The sequence below is a fragment of the Haliaeetus albicilla genome, chromosome 8, assembly GCF_947461875.1.
Source record: "Haliaeetus albicilla chromosome 8, bHalAlb1.1, whole genome shotgun sequence".
NCBI lineage: Eukaryota > Metazoa > Chordata > Aves > Accipitriformes > Accipitridae > Haliaeetus > Haliaeetus albicilla.
In genome coordinates, this window is record NC_091490.1 from 35,813,417 (window position 1) to 35,835,972 (window position 22,556).

At 43.5% G+C, this 22,556-nt stretch overlaps 2 protein-coding genes across 2 annotated transcripts; one reads left to right on the forward strand and one right to left on the reverse strand.

Annotated features, from left to right (window-relative positions):
* Nucleotides 1-389: 389 nt before the first annotated feature.
* On the reverse strand, nucleotides 390-5,379 carry LRRC52 (leucine rich repeat containing 52). Its single transcript, XM_069789790.1, has 3 exons — nucleotides 4,888-5,379; nucleotides 4,131-4,738; nucleotides 390-785 (listed from the first exon to the last, which is right to left on the reverse strand). The coding sequence occupies exons 1-3, from the start codon at nucleotides 5,112-5,114 to the stop codon at nucleotides 517-519; spliced, it is 1,104 nt and encodes a 367-aa protein (XP_069645891.1). The 5' UTR covers nucleotides 5,115-5,379; the 3' UTR covers nucleotides 390-516.
* Nucleotides 5,380-5,764: 385 nt separating this feature from the next.
* NUF2 (NUF2 component of NDC80 kinetochore complex) lies at nucleotides 5,765-21,366 on the forward strand. The gene is made up of 13 exons (XM_069789791.1): nucleotides 5,765-5,989; nucleotides 7,090-7,164; nucleotides 8,684-8,760; nucleotides 9,448-9,509; nucleotides 10,253-10,350; nucleotides 11,449-11,522; nucleotides 13,344-13,440; nucleotides 14,385-14,447; nucleotides 15,220-15,357; nucleotides 16,326-16,466; nucleotides 17,276-17,451; nucleotides 19,281-19,416; nucleotides 20,471-21,366. The coding sequence occupies exons 1-13, from the start codon at nucleotides 5,867-5,869 to the stop codon at nucleotides 20,618-20,620; spliced, it is 1,410 nt and encodes a 469-aa protein (XP_069645892.1). The 5' UTR covers nucleotides 5,765-5,866; the 3' UTR covers nucleotides 20,621-21,366.
* Nucleotides 21,367-22,556: the final 1,190 nt, after the last annotated feature.

The window sequence follows — 22,556 nt, forward strand, 5'->3', positions numbered from 1 at the left end:
TCCCAGGCCTCTCAGTCCTGGCTTTAATCTCTTTATACATACCTGCCTTTCCACAGTAGAAAGTTCTTGGACTCCCTGGGGCTCCAGTGAACCATCTGGGCTGGTCCCAGTACGCTCTGCTGGGTTTTCTGGTCAAAATGCCTTGGTGAACTCCCTGGCTACAGCACACTGCTGAGGCCTTTCCCATATTTCAGATCGTACCTCCTCAAGCCAGTCCCTGTGACTGTGCTTTTATGTGGTCTCATGGTCAAGCGGGAGTGTAAATGCATGGCACTATGCACACCTCTCATGCCCCCCCAAATGAATATTTTGCCAATGTCCTGAGTCCCAGTGGAAGAAGAAATGTGGAGGTAGCACAGTGAGTGAAACTGGAACACAGAGACTTTTCTTCTCTTGCAGTTTTATTTCACTTCAGAAAAATAGCATCTAGAATGGGACATAACGTGGGAAATTGGGCAGGAAGGGCCTGCCTTCAGTTCCCACGACAGGCGTTCAGAAGGATTTGTAGGGCTGATCCTAAGTGACTGTGTCATCCTCCTCCTCCTCCTCCTCCTCCTCCTCCTCCTCCCCCTTTGAAGTGTGGACTGCGTAGACAACAGCACAGACACCAGCCAGCCAGGCTGCCACGGTGCCAGCAAAGAATATGCAGAAGCCAATGAGACACAGAAAGATGTAGTCTTGCTTGTACAGCCGGGTCAGGCAGTTGAAGTGGAGCTGTGTCTCCACTGCAGGCATTTTCAGGGCACGGAGGCCTTCTGGGGTGTAGCAGGTGATGTTGTCAGCATCTGCAGAGGGAAAAGCAGAAGCAAGACTCTCTTGCCTGTGTCTTAAGCATTAATGATCAGTAGTCCTGCTAAAAAAACCCCTTGCTAAACTCCTGAAAAATATTTACAGACTTCACACCCCCCTTCCTCCATGGCTTAGGTAAAAGCGGACAGGCAAACCCTTGCCAAACCACAATTGCCCTGTTGCCAGAATGATTTCTGGTGGTGTTGCCTCCATAGGAAAATATTGCCTGTCAGACTATGCCACTGTGGCAAAATGCTGTCCCTGCACTGTTCACCTCTGCTGACTGAGCACTTTTATCTTAATTTAAGAGCACTTGTGTTTGTTCCTTTTAATCTCAAACACCTTCTGAAGTGATATAGCCTAAATTATGCTGGAATAATGAGGCTTGTGCACAGGGAGTCAAGTTTGACAACAAGAGTGGTTTGCAGTTAGGCATAGCCTCACCTGCTCTGTGAGAGAAGAGGAGGAAACTCATCAATGATTCATTTCCACTGAAATAATGACTATACCCTGTCGTATTGTAATATACGTGGTGATAAACCAGATGCTGGATTTTCCCTCTGAAGTTAGCAAAGGCTGAGTGAGCGTGGTAAAAAGCACTGTCTCCTTTTGATGTCTGTAGAAGCACAGCGTGCTCTCAGCCATGGCCCTCTCCTTCACCTGCAGGTTTTGAATTCCTCAGACCAGACACAGTCACTGTGCTAGACACAGGCTGGTCACTGCATGATGCGCTGGATGGATGCGCCTGAGAAAAAGGGAAGCAGTGGAGACGAACAAGCTACAGGGGATTTATATTATATTACATTACATTACTTCGTATATTACTGAGGGATATAGCTACAGTGGTGTTCATGCTGATATCTCTCATTGTCCTGAGTATAACTGGAGAGCTTTTATATCTCTATTACCCAAATCCATCTAGACCTGGGCAACTTCATGTCAGCACCTAGACTGCACAGATCCAGCTAAGCACAAAACACTCACACAAAGGTGTTCTGTAAATCAGCAGTAGCTTTTTAAAGGCCAGGATGGGGATCTGCTTGCAGCAGATTTCAGGGCTTGGTCCCAACATCCCTTTGCACTGGAGCTGTCAGCTCCTGTCACAACCCTCGGTTTTGGGCCATCTCAGTCCCAACAAAGAGGGAGCTGCCTTTCCCTGCCTAAAGGCAGGCGGGTGTTTGTGATACAGTGTCCAGCCTGCATACACTTACTGGCAGTGTGAAAATTTTGCACAGCGTGAAAGTTTTGCACAGCCCTCACACCAGTCCCGGGAGGCACATGGCCTCCTGTGGACTCACCCACAGCATCTCACCAGGACACAGCAAAGCCCAAGAGAGCAGGGAAGTGGAGCAGCCTCAGCAGGCTCCCTGGTTTCTTTGGCTTTCCCATTTTCCAGAGGAGAGTGCAGGGATCCATACTTATACCCCCAGTCTTTCCTGCCACTGCCTTTCCTACTCCTACCCTCCCAAATTGCCTGCAATGAGCTTTATTCTCCTGTTCCAGGGTTCAGTGAGTTATCTCTAATCTTACTGCTAAGAACAGTACTTTTTTACACTGTTCCATAACTGCCTGTAACCTGCATGTGGAAATTAAAAGACTTTACAATCTATGGGGAGCTTACTACACCTAGTAAGACACAGAGATGTCCTTAATTAGGTTCTGTCCTAACACTAGCTTCCATTTGCCATTCCCTTTTCTCCCCATGGGCTCTTTTGTGGCCCTTTCTTATTTGATGGACACTTTCTCAAACAGTTTCTCTTTTGCAGCTCTCTCACCATTCTGTCATGCATTACTGAAAACCAAGCTTTCTTTGTTAGCAGGTGCTGTGCTATGTTCCTTTTCAGTTTGGAAAAATCGAGTTCATGTGCTGCAGCTGCAGAGCAAAGCTTTGCCCTTGGGACCAGTGTTTTTCTGGGAAAGGGAACTGGTGATTACCCTGCCTCATGAACACTCAGCGTCCATGGCCCAGTTGTAGAATGCCTCAATATGATGCGAAACAGCTGATTTTGTGATCCTAGATGATGTAAGGAAAGAAGTCTTGGAGACCCTGTATTCAAGAAATGGCTTTTATTCAGAAGCAAGCTGCACTCTGCTGCTGCAGCCTGTGGGACTCAGTGCTCACCTGCATTGCACATACATTTCTTATTTTGGAAAACTTCAGATAAAAGACAGCCAATTTGCTCTGGGGTTCTGGAGGAAGAGGGGGAACATATGGAGCCTCCCAGCCATAAGGATACAGAGGCTTTTCTGAGCACAACTTGTGTTCTGTTTCACTCTGACCATCAAATGTCAGCTGGGACCCAAACCAAAGCTCCCATGGGAACAGCAAAAGGTCTCTTGCTGACTTCTGAGCATTGGGTCACAGTTTGACACAGAGAATCAGTGAAATGTACCTGCTCTGAGGGCTGAGGAGCACCATGACAGCTGGAGGTTGCAGGATTTGTAATTTTTATCTATCTTAGAACAACACCTGCTGTGCTCTTAAGGCAAAGGGTATGGTGTACACTCTTCATGTACAGAAATAGGTCAGTGGGGAGTAGGGTGTGATCACAGCCCCACAGAATTCAGCAGCTAAACTCTCAATGGCTTCCACACTACCCAAACTTTTCCCGGAGACCCCGTCAGTGAGGGATGAGAGCAGAAGAGGAGCTGACTGGCTTTCAACCCAGCTTTGTTTCCAGCATTGAGCAGAATGGTTGCTGCAGAGGTTGCACAAATGAGGTCTACCTGCCAGGCACGTTGTGCACAAGAGGCTAGCAGGAGGTGTTCGAGGTGAAGGGGACACTGGCCAAACAGTGGAGAACTCAGGGCTGGAGAGGTTGCCCTGAACAAGTCAGAACAGAGGCAGGAGAGCAATTCCACAGAGTGGGGGGTTAACCAATCATTACAGACATACTGGTACTGCAGCAGCACCAAGCGATCAGAGCAGCTGGAGCCAAGGCAGGAAATTCAGAGCAGCAGCTTTCCCAGCGCAGATCTCCCCAGAGCCACGTTGGGCTCCTCGTTCTTGACACTGCAGCCCCAGGGTGCTGTGACTCGCAGGCACAGGGACACCTCCTGAGGCCGGAGCCAGGCGTTTTGGAGCAGCAGCAATGTCCTAGCTACAGGCTACACCTCCCTGACTGTCCTGAGGGTGTGAGCAACTGTGACCCTCTGTGGGTGAAGCGCGTGTAACCCAGCTGCTCTGATCCATGTTTTGTGCAACACCAGAAGATGGGACCCACAGTCAACGTGCAGCGGCACAGCCTTGTGAGCTGAAGTTCTGGGAAAGAGAACAGAGGGCCCCATCCATTCCACACAGATCTGCAGGAGGAGGGAGGTCCTGCTCACACAGCTCTCACCTGGAAAAAGAACGTTGCTCTCTGTCATCCAGGTGATGAAGTCCAAAAAGGAACAGTTGCAGTGCCACAGGTTGTCACTGAGCCCCAGAAACCTCAGGTTGGGCAGGTCCCGGACAGTGCTGGTGTCCAGGAACTTTAAGCCTGTCCGGCTCACATCCAGGTGCCTCAGCCAGGTGTTGTTGGCAAAAGCATCCTTCTCGATGGCTACAAGGTTGGGATTGTCCGAGATCTTCAGCACCACCAGGCTGAGGAGGTGTGAGAAGGTGCTGAAGGTGACCTGTGTGAGGTTGTTGAAGCTGAGGTCCAGATAGACAAGCTTGGCCACACCAATGAATGTGAAATCCAGGTCATCCCCCAAGAGGTTCTTCCTGCAGTCCAGATAGACCAAATCAGCCAAGAAGCTCAATTCCACTGCTGGCAGGTACGAGATGTTGTTTGCCGCCAGAATCAGCTGCCTGGTGTCCAGCGGGATGGCCGCAGGGAACTCCTGCAACTGCTGGCCTGTGCAGTTCACTTCCAGGTACTGACAGCTACACCTGCTTGGGCAGTTGATCCTCTCTGATGCCATCCCCATCCCCAAAAGAAACACGAGGCTCAGGGGCTGTGGTCTACCTGAAGGAGACATGGTCTAAGACCTTCCAGGCCACTCAGCCCTTTGGGGACTGCAAGCAGCCCTATGGAAGCTGCATTACCATCACAGCCATGCCGAGGAGGTGTCCAGCTGCAAGGCTGTCGGGAAGCGCTTTGTGTCCGTGACTCAACTGACTCCTTGGCAGAGTGCCTGGCTGGAAACCGAGCCCGGTTTCTACATTGGCAAGTGTGGAACGATGGCTGGAGCGTCTCCATGTCGCACTCAGTGCCAGCTGACACCTCTGTGATGTCAACGGCTTGCAAAAGCTGCCCGGCTTCGAGGACAGTGCCGTGACCTCGCTGGCCGAGTGGGCACCGCTTTCGGCCGAGTGGAGGTGCGGGGAAGGCGTGCATCAGGTGAGAGCATCGGAACTGTGCAGGGTGGGTGTGAACGGTGCAATTTTTTCCACAAATGGTGTCAAAATCCGAGCGGTGGTCACTTGTGCCCTGTGCAATGCGCTGGATTGGCTTTGTCTCCTTTCTGGAGGCCGGAGAAGGCAGCTAAGGAGGTTCTTCCAGAGGCGTTTTTACCGAGAAGAAATTCTCCAAAGCCGCCTCAGCTCCCTCTGCTGACTTGCCACGGCGTTCCTCCGCCTGCCCACCCCTCAGCAGGAGGGCCCGCCCTGCCCCCGACAGAGGGCCGCTGGCCGTAGGTGCCCCGAAGCCGGCCTGCGGGCGGCCTTCCAACGCCCCGGGGGCGGCAAGGCGCGGGGCCCGCCCTGGCAGCGGCAGAGCACTGGCGGCCCAGGCGAGCCGCCCCGCGCTGCGGCTGGAAGCGATGGGAGCTGCGGAACCCCGCACAGGGGCGAGGCAGCCGCGGCGACCGGGCCGTTCGCTCTCCTCCTCCCCTCACCCTTCCTCCTCCTCCCCTCACACCGGCTCCCCCAGCGCCTCAGGCCGCCCCGCCCCTAACGGCCGCCGGCCGCCGCGCGCCCGGGCGGGGCGGGGCCTCGCCAAGCCCCGCCCCCTCTCCCGCCGGCACCGTCGCGGATAGGCCACGGGCGGGCTCGCGCGTGACGCGGGGCGGGGGCGGAGGCGGCGCCCGCTAAATTCAAGCTGCGGCCGGCGAAGGGCGGTTGGCGGCGCGGCCGTTGGCCGGTGGCGGGATGGAGACGCTGACCTTCCCCCGCTACAGCCCCGACGACATCGTCAGCTACCTCCGCAGCCACGTCCTGGCGGGCGCCGAGGCCCGCAATCTGGTCAAGGGCGACGTGTTCGGCAACCCCAAGGTGCGTGAGGGGGCTCGGGGGAGGCCGCGGCCCGCGCTCGGGCAGCCTCCCGCCCGCCGTGGAGGAAGGCCTTTGCGTGCCGTAGCACCAGAGGTTTTCCTGCGCGCCGGGTGGTTTCTTGGGTGATCGATCCCCCGGCTTGCGTGGTCTTTGGCGTACAGCAGCGCCTTCTAAGTAAAGTGATTGGTTTTTCTGATGTGGCGGATTAGTCTCGTAGGAGTTACAGGGGTAGACCTAGAGCTTCTCCTCTCTTCGGCTTGAAAGAAGCTTGCTCAAGCCTCACCAGGAAGGGGGTGGGTTCGTAAACGGGCACACATGAAACTACAGTCTGTCTGCCTCGTTTCTGTGGAAACTAGGTTAAAATAGCCGCTGTGTATGGCATAGTGTCATAGTTTGAACAGCTTTGTTGATCGACTAATGCTTTTAAACCAATCCTGTAAAAAGCAACTCCTCCCTGCTCCACCCCCCTTTTTTTTTCTTGTATTGGTCTGACCATTAATGTTAGTGCAGGCTTGCAGTGTCCTCAACAAAAGAGAAGTGGCTTTAAATTGAATTGGTGCCTCAGTGTGATTCCTTGTGCTGCTATGTAAATGCTTGTGCCTGATGATGGAGGAGGCTGGCCCTGCTCTTCTAGAGAACGATGGGATGATCATTTTTAAGAAGTAAGATTGATTTGAATTGATCATGGATTAGTGCTGTAAATTAATAACTGTTTGGCTTGTAGGTATTTTTTGCCCCTCTGTTTTAATAATGTGATGAAGGGCACTCTTTGCTAGGGGATTATAGTTTCTGTGACTTCTTTTGGTTTTGGTGTCACTTGGTTTGAAAACTGCTCAGTGAGCAGCAATGTAATGAAAAACAATACATAGCTGTGGCAGTTAGGACTGTAGTTGTCCAAGCTGATTGCTGTCTCTTGTAATTGTATTATGAGATAGTAATGCTTGAACTGCAAGTTATTGGAAAGTAAAACTTGTTAGTCTTGGTGACTCAGTGAAATCAACCTACGTGTGTTAAAAGCAGAACTACTTTTATGACCTAGTCTGGGAGCCCTGAATAACTCAATCATATGGAATACTGATTCATGTCCTTTCTTCTTGCAGCTTGAAGTTTTACACATGATTTACATGAGAATCCTGCAGAAGGTATATGGAATCCGCCTGGAGCATTTCTACATGGTACGTCTGTAGTGGCAGGTGTAATGAAATGTGAAAGGAAAAAGATATTGCACTTAACAAATTAAATGTTGAAGTATGTCCCTCTTATCTTCTCACTAGCAAATGGCAAGTAGCTTACTGTTTTGTATGTTGTAATTGCGTGAACAGGAGCTTAGAAATTCTGCCTCTATTGCAGAATTGTTTGTGTGTGAGGTGCTATATACCTATGGGCATTTGTGTTTAGGGAGGCAACTAGCCTGTTCACTTAGGCAGGAGTGAGAGTGCAGTGCTGCATTGCAGCCATCAGCATGGGTCATTTACCAGAGGTAAATGAACCTGGAAGCATTATCTGTGGGTTGTTGCTGAGGCCTTGCTGATTACATCTGAGAAGTTGCTTTGATCCTTGCTCCTGGTCTTGAAGTTAGCTTCAGCTGAAGATACTTATAGAAATAGTGGTTCTGTGGGTGTGCTGCCTCTGGGGTTTTTGTTTTGGGGTATTGTTTGTTTGTTTGTTTTGTTTTGTGGTTTTTTTTTCATGGAGAGGATAATTCCTTCTCCACTATAGGAGCTAGTGGGCATGAAGAGGAGCTCCCTTGCCACTGTAGGCTGTAAGGAAAGGCTCTGTGGAGAGCCTTCTCCTTCTGCGGTTAAGCTGTGAGTTGTTTTCTTTGAGATGCTGCTGGTGCCAGAAATGCCTGTAAGGTCCAGGAGGGATTGGACAAGCTTATGCCATCTCTGGCCTTGAAAACACATACTGTCTTCTTGGGCATCTGCCTTTTGGCCATTGTTGGAGGAGGGTCTCTGCTTAGATGTTAGACTAGTCTAGAAGGAAAGTAAATGTCGCTTTTAATGTTTGATCATCTCTGCTTCTCCATTAACTGAGAGGAAAGTAAGGAGAAGTGTAGCTGGAGGTTAACTGATACCTTGTTGATTAACGCTTGATTTATCTTTTGTCTCTGTTAGACAAGAACTGATTCCTGAAAGTGAGAATAAATAGTGTTGTCTCGTGCCATTTTTGGATAAACTGAAACAGAAGATCATATGAGCACCAGATAACTCAGTTTTTCACAGGCAATGACATTATCTGGGATACTGTATTATGAGGTTTAATATACCAGAAAAAGGTGACAGTATACCACTACCTTCTCCTTCTGACTTCTCCATAAAAAAAAATTGAGTGTGTGAATTTCAGGGTGTTTAAAGGAAGAGCTTGTTGTTAGGTCTGTAATGTAGAGACTGTCCTTCTGCACTAGTTTTGAACAAATTAAAACTGAGAGTTTAGATCAAATTTCAGAGTTTGTGATGTTGCTGCTTTAGTTGTTATTGTCTTTTTGTATTTTGACCAGCCAAAATTCACACTTAAAATAGTCTGCTGATTAACTTGATTGCATTCTTCAGCCTCTAACATGTGTTCCCTGTGGATGGGGAGACCATCCTCAGTGTGTTTAATCTATGTGAATTATCTTATGTTGTGAAAACAAACCTGTGTATTTTTGTTTAAGTATTGTCTACTTATGCATTGACTCTCTTTACTCTTTAGATGCCAGTCAACGTTGACATAATGTATCCACAGATATTTGAAGGCTTTCTACCTGTTTGTAACTTGTATATTCACATGTAAGTAGAAGACGCTGCATCTGTTCAGTTGCTATTCCTTGTAAAGGTCCAATTTTCTAGAAGCAGTGGAGCTTTATGCCTTTTTGCTGATGGTGGTTCTGCTGCTTATTGGCTCTGAGCAAAGTGAAATTTGCAGATGAAGAGGGGACAGCAATGTTTAATAGAGTAGAATTCTCAGCAGGCAGCTATCTTGTCAAAATGAACATGTTAACGAAATAATCCAGCCTCACCAAGGTGGAGCACAAATCTATACTTTGAATGGCTAGAGGGTCATGATTACACCTAGAAGAGGGATCTTAAATACTTGTTGTATAAATTTGCTGTCTGAATTCTATATCTTTGTTGGAATGAGGTGAGTATTAGACTTTAAGCTTCATTTCAGTCTTAAGGGCAGAACTGACTAACAGTTAAGCACAGGAGTTCCCTAATTAAGATGAAAAGTTGTTCTACAGGCAAGTATTTTTGTCTATAGAAATCTTTGTGAGATGCTGTAAGAACGCAAATTTTTAATACTGATCTGTGTGTGGAGTCCTACTGTGTTATTCTCCTGAGACTTACTGTTGTCTTGTGCTTGCTGTACATATGCTCTGGGATGAGAGGACAAGATCTGTTTTGTAATAAATGGATATAACGCAAAAACTGAACAATGGTCACTCCAGATAAGGTTGTATTTTGTTTTCTTTGCAGGGAGCGCTTACTTCCAGTGTGCCGGATTAACGATTTTCAAATTGCTGATGTGTTAAACCCAAGTAAGCAAGTGCATTGTAGTCCTTGTGCGTTGTAATCCACCTGGGGTGGTGGGTGTCACTTAATATCCAGATGCTTTTTTCTCATTTGGCATAGCCAGATGGGCATCTAGTACAGAGAGAACTGTCTGTGGCTTCCAGCTAATCTTCTGACCCTTGCTGTGTCCTTTAGACAAGCTGGTTCTAATGAGCAGTTCTTCTCTTTATTCCTTATGTAGGCTAATCCAGTTAAATAACTGAGGGTAGTTTTGAATGCTATGAGTCTCTTGAACCTGCTGGTCTGGAGAGTGGACTGTGACATAATTGAAATAGTGTAAGAATAGATGCTAATGAAAATTATCTTGGCAACTCTGGAATAATATAGGAGCCAAATGTCCCTGCAGTTCAAACTGCTGTCTTCAGTTAGTCTGATAGTTATAGTGAGGTTCTATCTTCAGAGTTGTATTAGAAGATTGACACTGACTTTTGTTTTAATGGGAGGCTGTATGTTAATAGTCCTCCTCCTAGGTGCCGTTTTCATTTGCTATATTGCATAGAATTGCTAAGCCATTGTAAGTTCATGGCTTGGTGCTAGTTTTTGTGTAGTCTGTGAAATCTTTATAAGGTGAGCAGGGGAAGAACTAATTTGGATTCCATTGTTTTGTAACTTCTGTCTCTTCTCTGAATTATGTTTTGCCCAACTTTTTCTAAACAATTGCAATGCATGTGGAAACCAGAATAGTGATGGCTTGCAATTCCTGTTTCAGAAACAAAGAGGACAGCTCGCTTCTTGAGTGGCATTCTCAACTTTGTAAATTTCAGAGAATTCCGACGTGAGGTCTACTTGGCGTTACAACTGAACTATGTAAGATTGGGTGCCATGTTACTCCAGATACCTACTTAAGTATAATTAATGTTAACCTAGAACTGGGAACATAAAGGTTGTGGGGTTTTAACTGCATGTTTACATAACACATTGGAATCTTAAAGGTAGCCAAGTAATACAGGAAAGTACCAGTTTAATATTATGTGAAACTTGTACAACTATATTAAATGTTATAAGCATACACAGCTACTGTAAATGGTTTAAGAAAAACCTTTGCAAAGCCCTTAAGGAAACATGTCAGTTTAGAAGAGTGGATGAGCTTGTCAATATTGTAAAGGTTTCTGTATGACCATGACCAAGTTATTACTTAAGCTATTATCTGAAGTTTTTTCCCAGTAACTTATTTGATAGCTTAGCCTGATAAGCGAAGGTTTGACACCTCGCATCATTTTGAGAAAAGATAGGTGTAATAGTCAGTGGGCTGAAGCTAGAATTGCAGGTGGCTTATCTTCTGAATATTTCAAGTAGTTCAGAGATGGTGCATGTCATGTGTGTCGTGGTTTAACCCCAACCCAGTGGGATGGGGGAGAAAATCGGGAAAAGAAGTAAAACTCGTGGGTTGAGATAAGAATGGTTTAATAGAACAGAAAAGAAGAAACTAATAATGATAATGATAACACTAATAAAATGACAACAGTAGTAATAAAAGGATTGAAATGTACAAATGATGCGCAGGGCAATTGCTCACCACCCGCCAACTGACACCCAGCCAGTCCCCAAGCGGCGATTCCCTGCCCCCCCCTTCCCAGTTCCTAAACTAGGTGGGACATCACATGGTATGGAATACACTGTTGGCCAGTTTGGGTCAGGTGCCCTGGCTGGGCATGAGAAGCTGAAAAATCCTTGACTATAGTCTAAACACTACTGAGCAACAACTGAAAACATCAGTGTTATCAACATTCTTCAGATACTGAACTCAAAACATAGCACTGTAACTGTCTTCCTAGTAGCTGGTAACTCTATCCCAGCTGAAACCAGGACAATGTGAAATAATGAAGAGCAGGGCTCTAAAAGAAGCCCAGAGAGAAATGGTATTCTGCTAAAATTAAAAATATCTCTGAATACTTAATTTTGCAGAAATCAGCTATGGAGAAACACCAACAACTAGAGACTGCAAATCGGGAGGCAGCAGCGAAGCTGGAGAAACTGAAGTGAGTATGAGGAGTAAATGCTGTGAGATGTACTACTTTACTTTCCTGTTCAGTGCACATGATTTGGACAGGCTGGATCAATGGGCTGAGGCCAATTGTATGAGATTCAACAAGGTGAGGTGCCGAGTCCTGCACTTGGGTCGTAACAACTCCAGGCAACGCTATAGGCTTAGGGAAGAGTGGCTGGAAAGCTGCCTGGCAGAAAAGGACCTGGGGGTGTTGGTTGACAGCCAGCTCAATGCTGGCAGTGTGCCCAGGTGGCCAAGAAGGCCAATAGCATCCTGGCCTGTATCAGAAATAGTGTGGCCAGCAGGACTAGGGAAGTGATGGTCCCCCTGTACTTGGCGCTGGTGAGGCTGCACCTTGACTACTGTGTTCAGTTTTGAGCCCCTCACTACAGGAAAGACATTGAGGTGCTGGAGCACATCTAAAGAACAGCAACGAAGCTGGTGAAGGGTCTAGAGAGCGAGTCTGATGAGGAGCGGCTGAGGGAACTGGGGTTATTTAGCCTGGGGAAAAGGAAGCTGAGGGGAGACCTTATCACTCTCTACAACTACCTGAAAGGAGGTTGTAGCGAGGTGGATGTTGATCTCTCTCCCAAGTAACAAGGGGACGTTTAGATTGAATACTAGGAAAAATTTCTTCACCGAAAGGGTTCTCGAGTATTGGAACAGGCTGCCCAGGGAAGTGGTTAAGTCGCTGTCCCTGGAGGTATTTAAAAGACGTGTAGATGTGGTGCTTAGGGACATGGTTTAGTGGTGGATTTAGCAGTGTTAGGTTAATAATTGGACTCGATCTTAAGGGCCCTTTCCAACCTAAATGATTCTATGATTCTATATGGGGTGCCTAATCAGGAACTGAGTAGTTTAAGCTGTGTGTTTTGACAGAATTGTTCGATAACTACTTCAGGAACTCTTAATTTGAGCAGACTTGACTTCTCCTTTGGCCCTTGTCTGACTTTGTTGCTGGTTAGCCTCCCTGGGAAATAAGCCAGAAAATAGACATTGCTATTGGGTTGTGCTCAGTTACAGAAGTAGCTCTACTGGCGTTAAGCTAGAAGGCTTCCTGGCAGAAAATAAAAATGTGACTTTGGGATTATATGGTTGCTTTGAGACGATAGCGTATTTTGTATGTTGGGGATTATGGTGAAACTTCTTGCTGTTATCGTTAGCTTTTAGTGATATGTCTTTATCTCTCCAATAGCTGTAGGAAGCCCATCTTGAACCGAATAGATGGGTAAAGTTGTCTTCCTTAGTTATTTGACATGTTTGCCCCATTCTGTTTCAGGCCATTTAGTCCTACTGCCTGTGTCTTTGCACCATTAAGTTTTGCTTTTGCTTCTGGATAATAGGATGAAGAGATGGCTAGTTTCCAAGATAGCTTTCAAAACAAAGAGTTTTTTCTCTGATAGCTGCTCTTGGTATGTGTTAGACAGGAGATTCTCTAGCTAGCTATAGGCCTACCGTAATACAAGCTGTTTCTATGGCAGGTAATATGCAAATTTCATAAATGAAAATCGCCACAAAAATTGGTAGAATTGTTGTTCTTTTGTGCTGTGCTTAACATGATCTTTAAATTTAGTCCTCTGTTACGCTTGTACCACTTCTTGCTAAAATAGCTCTTTAGGTTATGCTTTAGCTACAAAATCTTACACACAAAGGAAAGTAAGATGTATTAATTTGAGACTGTCTTGCCCTGATTACTAAAGTTGCTGGTTGTAAACTCTTTGGAAAGAGTGATTTCTTTTTTTTTTTTATCTATTGTACTCTGACCTGACTATAATGATGTTGAAACTGTCCAATGTCTTTATTTTTTGCTTAGCACTGTTCCAGTTGAACATCAAGCAGAGGTCAAGCAACTGACAGATAACATTCGAGAACTGGAGCAACTACTAAGGCAAGACTACCGTCGGAAACAAGTATGATCTTGTTATATATTTCTCTGAAATGCTGCAGTGGCTTCTGATCATGGGTGTTCCTTATTTCTGTTGATTTTTGTTCCCTGCCACCTACTTCTACAAAGGATAAAGGGGACTTTTCTGATTTAAAACAAAGGTCATTGCAACACAATGTCTTGTCTAACCCTTAGCACATTTCACTGTAAGGAATGTGAAACATACTTGAGATAAGACTTGGGGAATACAAAAGTGTATTTGGCTCTTTCTTTTTGAAATGCATTACTGCAATGACTTGGGAGGTACCTGTGTTATTGCTGAGAAGTGCGATGTGTATGTTTCCCTTTTTCCACCTGGATTCAAAGAACTGGAGGTGAGCCATGGCAGGAAACGAGGCCTAAGAAGGGTCACCCAAGGGAATGCCTGGCAAAAAGAATAGGGTTGATTGTGGGGGTAACTTTCCAGCAGTGGCAACTTGCCTCTAAGATTTCATAGGTAACCTTTTCAGCTGCTTTGGAAAAAAAAAAACAGAGCCCAAAAAAGTTGTGGTTAGGTGGGTTTTTTGGGTTTTTTTTTGTCACATTAAGTCATGTCTCTACTATTAATATTATTAACCATGTGCTTGACTTCTATATTATTGGGGACCTTGTATTAACTTAGTTTTTTTCTCAAGAACAGTGCCTCTGGCAAAGAAGGTTGTGTGTGTATAATGCTGCCAGGGTCAGTAAGAATAGAAGTAGTCTGTCTCTTATCCCTACTGCTGCTGCATCCCTAGTGCTCCCAGTGGCTTTAGCGACAATGTTCTTGTTCCCTGTCTTTTAAATCTTACAGGCTGCAATTTTTGTCTGCTATTTATGGCACTCCAAAGAAACCATAAATGGGATTTTTCTTGTAGACAGATCTATGATAGAAGGGTAAAGGAGGTAGCAGTTGTAGAGATGCTTACTTAAATTTTGTTGCTTTTTTAGACAGCATTGCAAGAAGTGATTTCACAAAAGAAGTCAGATATTGCAGAGAGTACCCGAAAACTGGTAAGTATACCTCTGCTTAGGTGTAGGCTGTAGCTTACATCTAAGATCAACTAATAGATCATCTTTCTTTCTAGTATCAAATTATTCTTCGAGCAAGGTAATGTTCAGGTGGTGATTATTAGTTTTTTAAAAAACTGATTTGGTTTCATTTTCCCCCATGGAAGCTTTACTGCACTAGCTTGTTTTGTTGTTAACTTTAAATACACAACTCTGCAATGTAAAGCTCTGTCTGTGTTCAGGAAGCTTATCTGTAAAAGGGCAAGAAATCTGGACTTCTGAGGAGCCATCGGCTTACCTTAGGTGCATAGAAGAGCTAATGAGGTAGCCACTCACTTGGTGGGAACAAAACAGGAGGTTTTTGAGAGGTTGAACAGGAAGCTTGTTGCTCTTCTACCAGGTTGATAGAGCTAGCTCTGAAACCCTGCAGTGACTGCCTCAGTTGTCCTAGGTGAGGGGTTCTGAAAGAGAAAGCTGCTAGTAATATGTATTAGCTAGCAGGCTTTTTGTGGAGTACTAGTTAAATGCTGTTCTCGTGACTTAGTATTGCACCCCTGTAAGCATGTTCAGGGAGCAAAATGGACTGTTAACTGCTTTGGTTGGGAATGTTAATGCTGTTGAGAGGAATTTATTTTTAAAACAAACTTGCTAATGAGGAATGGCTTACAACAGAGAAGAGAACCTGTCTAGTCATAAGATCCTGGCAAACCATGCCTCACAATTCCTCTTTGTTCACCTAACTGCTAATATTGAAAGTGTTTCTCTTGTTAACTAGAATGAGCTTAAAGTGACAATGGCTACTTTGAAAGAAGAACAAGAGCAGCTGAAATCAAAAATTGTGGAGAGTCCAGAGGAACTGAAAAATTACAAAGAACTGATGAAAGAGACTGTTAAGAAACTCAAGAAATCCAAGGTGAGGTTTTCCTCTGTCCACACAAGGAGATACTCTATTAGAAAAAGCACATTTTACTGAACTGTCATTGTCTAGAACTGCTTCTTGAATGACTTATACAGTCATTGTTGTGATCTCATTTCAGACTTTCAGAGAAAACTGAAGGTTGGTTGTAGGGGTGGAGTTGGGTTTTTTGTGTTGGTGGCTTTTTTTTTTTTTGAAAAGCAGGATTGCACTTACTGCTGCTTTGGCCTTGATGAGACTGTTTATTTGTGAAACTAGGTGTAGAACTCTTGAATCTATACTACATTAATATATAGTTAATATTTACTATATTAATATAATAATATATTACTATGCTAAATCTGGCTGTTTGCTTTCAAGAGATGACAATATTTTGGCAGCTCACAAATGTCCTTGGATTTAGAACACATGCTTCATAGTGTCTCTGTTATCCTTCACTGTTTCTGGAATTGATGACCATCTCCACTAGTATGCAGAACATAGAGTTCCCTTCCTAGCTTTTTGGGTTTTTTTTTTTATAGTGATGTCCAGTCTTTAAAGCTGTGTAGTTCATGATTGCTCATACATCAGTGAAGCTTGCATAACTTTGTCTCTCTAGGTATTTTTGTTCCAAAGGTGTAAACTTTATAGCTTTAATTCCAGACATCCGTTTTTATGATACTTTACGTAACTCCTGTTTTACCAGTATTAGAACTTATTCACTGGACAGCTTTTTTTTCAATCCTGAAAGCTCTTGTAACAAGCTAGTTAGTTCAGTGTAATAACACTTGCATGTCACTTTTCCTGTGCTTTCCAAGTAAATGCTTTTTATGCAAACTGAAGATGTCATTTCAGTAACTACTAAATAGTAATTCTAGTGTATGTTAAACAATGAAGGAATGGGTACAAAAGTCAACATGCATTAATGCTATACAAGATAATGGCTGAACTCCAAAGCTGTTTTCTTAAGTCTTTTCTCTTTAAAGCAAGAAGTTATTGAGAAATATGAAGGTTATAGAGACCTAGTTGAGGTTCTGCCATCATGCCAACTGGAGGTGCAGTTATATCAAAAGAAGATGGAAAGACAGGGAGCAAATGTGGAGAGACTGGCCAGTGTATTAGCAGAGGTTTGTATTATTCCAGTTATATCTGTTTAGGGAGAATTTAATGTCTAAGCAAGATAGGTGATCATCAGTAAATGTCTGTATTTTGAAATTTCCCATCTCTCCTCTTCCCCAAAAAGAAAGAATTTGGATAACTTTAAAATCTTATTCTTAAAAACATCAGTAAAACATAACTGTTGCTTTGCTGCATCCCACTAGCTAATGTACTATTGACCACTTTTAATATTCAAAGAAAGCCTTTGTTGCCATAGAAACCTGACCTAAAATAGTTTGAACTGTTTTGGGGTTGTTCGTAGGAAATGATGGAAGAATAAGAGAAGTGAGATCCAGTTTCTTCTGCCTAGAGAGCAGAAACTAAGAGCAAAAAATTACTACTTCAGGAAAAGTCATGTCTTAAGTGCCTTTAACTTTATAACTAAGCCAGCCGTTCCCTGATGAAATGTTTGTCACAATACAGTACCTTGCTATTTGCTACTCAGTTTGGGGAGAATGCAATTGTTAGCAGCATTTGAAAAATGGTATGCAGTCTTTTTGGATATTTGTATAGCTTATGTTCAAATTACCCTTGGCTAAGAGCTATAGCAGAACTCATAGCAATTTCTGAAAATCATGGGAAGTGATGGGATCTTGCACATTTGGATGTGTTTAAAATCAGATAAAGACTAGGGAACTGGGATTTAAATGGGAGAATTAGTTAGCAATCAGATCTTCAAAAATCAGGAAGCTAGTTCTAATCTTGGTAAACTATAACAGGGTATGCTGTTTTGATTCCCCCCTCCCCCCTAATTTATTTCAATACTTATGTACTCTAGGTCAGAAATCTGGAAGACCAGCTTGAGAGTGCTCAGATAGAGCTGAAAAAGGGGAAGACAGATGAAATGTCCTTAAAAAGGCTGGTCACTGCAAAACACGAGAAGCTGTCTACAGCTGAAATAAGGATAAAAAAGAAGCGTGAAGATGTGGAACAATATAAGCACACTGTATTTGAGTATGGATGAGCTGACATTTCTGCCTGATGCTACTTTATGTCTTCGTTATGTGCTACCAAAGTTCGCGTCTGGTACAAACACGTAGCTTAGCAGTAACAAGAAAATGAGTGATGTGGGATAGCTTTGTATGAAGACCAGTAATGCTGCAGGCAGGGACTTGGGGTCTCAAATCAATAATTGCAATGTGACTTGACAGAATTTCTTTTATTGGAGCACTAATTTAATTTATAATGCTTATTCTTGATTCTTTTATCTTCTTAAAGAGAATGTCACATTGGGATAATTTTCCAACTTATCAGACTTCAACAAAGCCCCATTTGCCTTTCATGAATTTTTCATAATTTCCCTTGCCACTTTTGCTCATTATCAAAGATGTTCAAGACCCATGGGGAAATGGGGCTCATATCTCAGAGGAGTATTATACTGACATGATGCTTCTAAAACAAAAGGAAAAGTGTCATTTGATCAAAGCCTCTTAGCCCATCTTCCTTCCTACCATATGCTAAAGGCAAGTTGCAAGGCACTGTTTAGAGCACAGCAGTCACTTCTGCAGCAGCAAACTGCAGCATTGTAAGGTCGTGGCTTCACTGTGAGATTAGAAGTGCTGAACTGTTATGGAGACAGCTTATTATATAACATTTTTTTGTACATGGATAGGAAAAGGAATGTGGAAATTTATTGGCTGGAGAGATTAACTATGATGGAAGAGAGCTTTTTCCACGTGGCTGAGAGAGTCAACTAAGATTTAGTCATGCTGATAAGGCTTGTGTGGTGTGTAGAATGGCAACAAGATTCCTGGGCTTCCTTTGCTCCTCGTTTAGTGTATTGTACCAGCTAAAGGAGATTAATTAAAAGCTACTTTTCCTTCCAAATAAAGAATGAAAATAATATAATCTAATGCTCCTTTATGTTAGAAGTTGCTGCTGATTTATCTGTTTTTAATGTGTCAGATATTTCCATTGAGTGATAAAATTAGATGCTTTGATAAGCAAGAGGAGAAGGGAGGTAACCTTGGTCTGAAAACAAGAGTTTTTGCTGGTGAATAAGAGAATGTGTCTTGACTCTTCCCTTGACGTAGGAAGATTTAAGTAGGCTCTTGCTAAGTATGAGTGATTTCAACCATTCTTTAGAGAAAGCAGCTGCTATAGTTCCCACTGTAATTATTGTACAAATGCTTAGTATAAACTGGTAGGTGTTTTTTTGCACTTGAAGCCAGAGTAGATGTCCTGTTCCCATGCTAACCCTTTGTGGGTTACATGGCAGCTCACAGCTGGGACTATGTGAGTTTACCTGCCATCTGGGGAAATGTATTTGATCTTTGTTTGGAATGCAGTGAAATGATGGACTGGAAGTTGCAGATGATATATGTTGATGTATGGGATTAGAGCTCTAACTTGGTGGGAGGGGATCTGTGGCTAAGGAAAATTTGTGACTTTCAATTGTGCTGAAACATCCAGTGCAGCTCTATTGCTTTTAACCTAGTCCAATGTCTGCCTTTAGGCAGGGCTCTCCACTGACTCAAAGGCAAGAAGATGCAGTGTCCAGTTGTCTGTTGGGTTGGTTCCATTGGAGTCACTTGAGTTGCCTTGTTTGGCAGCCACTGAGAATCTTCAACATACTCCTCTAAATCCACTTTGAATTTCACTTCTTGTACCTAAGTTCTAGTTTAACAATTGGATAGATTTTCAAGCAAGTAAATTCTGTACAGCATTGCTTCTAGAAGCTGATAGTTTCATGCTCATAAAATGCAAGCTTTGCTTGTGGTGGGGTTAATTTTAATCTGGAATTAGTCAAATGGCTCAGTACTAACTTTTTTTCCCACCTTTAGATATTGTAACAAAGTTCAGGAGAAGAGGGGTGCTGTATATGATAAAGTGACAGCCATTCACAAGGAAATCCAACAGACAAGGTTCAAAATTCAGCAGCTGAATGAGAATGCTGAAAAAGAAGAAATGAAAGCCAAGGTGAGGGTTTTTGTGTGGTGTGGGGTTTGTTTTTTTTTTTTTCCCCTCCCCCTAAAGGAATCCTCTTTGGTATTCTCAAACCCCTTTTTTTTTTTTTTTTAACTTGGGCTGTGTAGATAGAAGAACACGTATTGTCCCTAAAAATGAGTAGGCTGTGCAGGTGATGGTTTGTGTGAATAGTGGAAGGGAGAGCAATTCCTGCCTGTGGCTCCACTGGATTGCTAGGGCTTGTTCTCATGTCTGCAGGCTGTATAGCTGGCCCACAGGAGAAGTGGGCTTTGCAGACCTGAGAGGAAAGACTCTGGAATGGTGTGATTGCCCAGTATTTTGGGAAGTGAAATTAAACTTGTCTTCCCACCTGTGCCTGTAGCAGATACTATGCTAGTTCCATGATGTTTGTTTTTGTATCATGGTACTTCCAGCTCTAAGCAATTGACTTTTTTTTTCTTTTTTTTGTTTGGCCCCTGAGACCTGACCTGTGAGGCTTTTTACGTTCATGTTGTAGTGATGGGCAATACTGTAACCTTCTCAACAGTCTCCTTCAAATACAGGACCACTTGCCATGTCACAAATGCTTTCTTCCTGAGCTTGCAGGAAGATGACTGTCCCACTTAGCTTTGGAAAGGGGCAGAAATCCTGATAGGTTGGGAGTAGGCGATCACAGTCTGCTTGTAGCATCTCATCCTATCTGTTCATTACTGAAGTACTGTCTGCGGTGGGAGGACAATGGTAGCAGTCATGGTGGCAGAGACTTTGGTGACATAGGTTAACACAGAATGGGGCAGTAGTAGTGTGAATATTGGGCTAGTGCTGTGTGTGACCACTAGAATTACAACAGAATCAAAATTTTGGGATTTTGCTTGTGGCTGCTCTTATTCTGATATTTTGTAACTTCCTTGTGTTCTGTGAATGCTGCTGCTTAAGCCAGGGACAAGTGATTTCAAAATGTACCTTAAGACCACCACACCACTCTCACTTAAATCCTTATAAAGCATAAATGTTAAATTTGCTAATGGATTTTCCCTTCCTCCCCCCCCTTATCTCCTCTTTCTAGGAAATATACCTAAATCTGAAGGCTGGGTTGGAGAAGCGTCATGACTCTCTCATTAAGACAGCAAAGAGTTACGCAGCCTCAAGAGAAGATAAAATTGCTGAACTGAAGAAGGGGCTGCTTAGACTTCAGACTCCTGGAAGTAGTTCTTAGACCTGTCTTCACTTGTATTCCACTTTCATTATGTTTATACTCATATCTGAACTCAAAAGCTTGTGCTTTGCATGGGATGGATAATTATTCCAGGCAAAAGCCGACTTTCTCAAAAACCATGTCAGAGCACATTTAGCTTTCTAGACAGATCTGACATCATGAGCTCCCTAATGTGGCTAAGAAAACACTGTTTAACCTTGTATTGTTTCAGTCGGTATCTGATTTTAGTGGTAATAATGCAAGTCTTGCTAACACCAAATTGCTTGACATTTAGACAGAATCCTGCTTTTTGTAGAAACTGTTCTGCAAACTGATCTGGGAAGACCTGGTGCTTTGGTCTGGCCTGAATGGACACAATGTTCAAGATAAGTCAGTAATAGGTGATATTCCATTACCATTATTCAATTAAGATTAAATCCTGACTGAGCAGTAGCGTCCATGTAAATGCCAACTTTCTCTCATCACAAATATTGGTGACTAAACACTCAAGAGTATCATTTTAGTTAACAGTACAGTACCTCTAGATTCTTGAACTCATTGTTTCTGCTCTGTGGGGTATTGAACCCTCGTCTGTGTTTATTAGAAAGTCTGTGTTTGGGTGCTTAGTCCCATTAAAAAAAAAAAAACTAGATGAGTATTTTGTACCTTAACTTGTGATGGCACTCAGTTTGTCACAGTGTTTTTAATTACTTCAAAAAATAAAATATTAATTTTTAAAATAGTTGATATAAGGATATTTAACCCTATTTCTCTTATGTCTTTTCCATCCCAACTCTCCCAATTGACTTGGCATAACATTCCAATTTAAAAATTTTGGTTTGTACATTTGTAGGAACATGCACTACTAGAATTTTTTTTCATTTGAAGGGAGTAGGATTCAAGCCTGTATAGATAACATCTTTCTGGTTTTGTTTAATTCTTCAACTTCTGTTATTAGCTAGAGGTGCTAGCAAGTCAGGAACAGCAGGTGATCATTGCTTCTAAAGCTCTTACTGAGACATCAGACCCTTTTAATATTTTGCTTTGAGGTTTTTTCTTACATTGTAACATGTGAGACATTTCAGTGAAAGTCCATGTTAATCTGCAAAACTTGACCTAGTACAAAGCTTCTCATACAGTTTTTCCATTTCCACCAAATATAGCCTGTGATGGGGGGGGGGTGTGTGTAGCACAACTTTGTGTTAAGTGAGTGTACTCTTCATCCCAACAGTCTTGAAATGTTATGCAGCAGCATCTGGTGTAGACACTAGTGAAAGTCTAACTACTAAGGTAGACAATTTTTCCAAGAGCTAAAGATGTTAAGTACATGCAAGGCACAGAAGAATTCTTTATGGATTTCATGCACTAGGCCACATGTGGAATAGTCATGTTTTGGGTATTGTGCTTTGAAAGTGAGTTTTTAATGAATCCCTCCTTTTTGTGCTGTGGGTTAAAGCATTATGTTCTTCACATGCAGGTGTGCTCCACTCCCTTTGCCATAGCATGGATTCTAGCTGATGATACAGACACTATCTACAGGAAGATGTTGCTTCTCATTGGCAGTGTTTGCTAATGAACTTGATGTCTGTGCAAAATGTCTGTGATAATTTTTAGGTACTTCCAGACTTACAATACTAGGAAATTCTTGAAGACAGATGGCAAGGCTTAGGTAGAGTTTTCCCTGAGCTTTCTTGAGACATCCCTGCTTCCCATGTCAGTCTAGTCTATATCCCAGCTTGACAAGATAGCAGAAGCCAAGCATTCCCTCTTTAATGTCTCTGAGAATTTTGGGGTGTGGCTTATCTTTTTTTTTTGTGATGCTATAGATATTCAAAGTAAACTCATGTGACTTGGTATTCTATAAATGTAACAGTAGTATCTACTTTCTCATAAAGACTGGTTGGATGTTGTGTTCCACAGCCTGGATGTTGCAGCGGCTCTTGAGAAAGAGATTCCC

Bases quoted from the DNA above. Each gene is read 5' to 3' on its own strand.
- LRRC52 (XM_069789790.1), bottom strand. From the start codon at position 5,114: ATGCACGCCTTCCCCGCACCTCCACTCGGCCGAAAGCGGTGCCCACTC. The intron at 4,739-4,887 runs GTCACGGACACA...TCCTTCAGGTAG, and splicing joins TCTGCCAAGGAGTCAGTTGA to ACCACAGCCCCTGAGCCTCG. The intron at 786-4,130 runs GTGAGAGCTGTG...TTCCCTCTGCAG, and splicing joins GAGCAACGTTCTTTTTCCAG to ATGCTGACAACATCACCTGC.
- NUF2 (XM_069789791.1), top strand. From the start codon at position 5,867: ATGGAGACGCTGACCTTCCCCCGCTACAGCCCCGACGACATCGTCAGC. The intron at 8,761-9,447 runs GTAAGTAGAAGA...TTTTCTTTGCAG, and splicing joins TGTAACTTGTATATTCACAT to GGAGCGCTTACTTCCAGTGT. The intron at 10,351-11,448 runs GTAAGATTGGGT...TTAATTTTGCAG, and splicing joins TGGCGTTACAACTGAACTAT to AAATCAGCTATGGAGAAACA.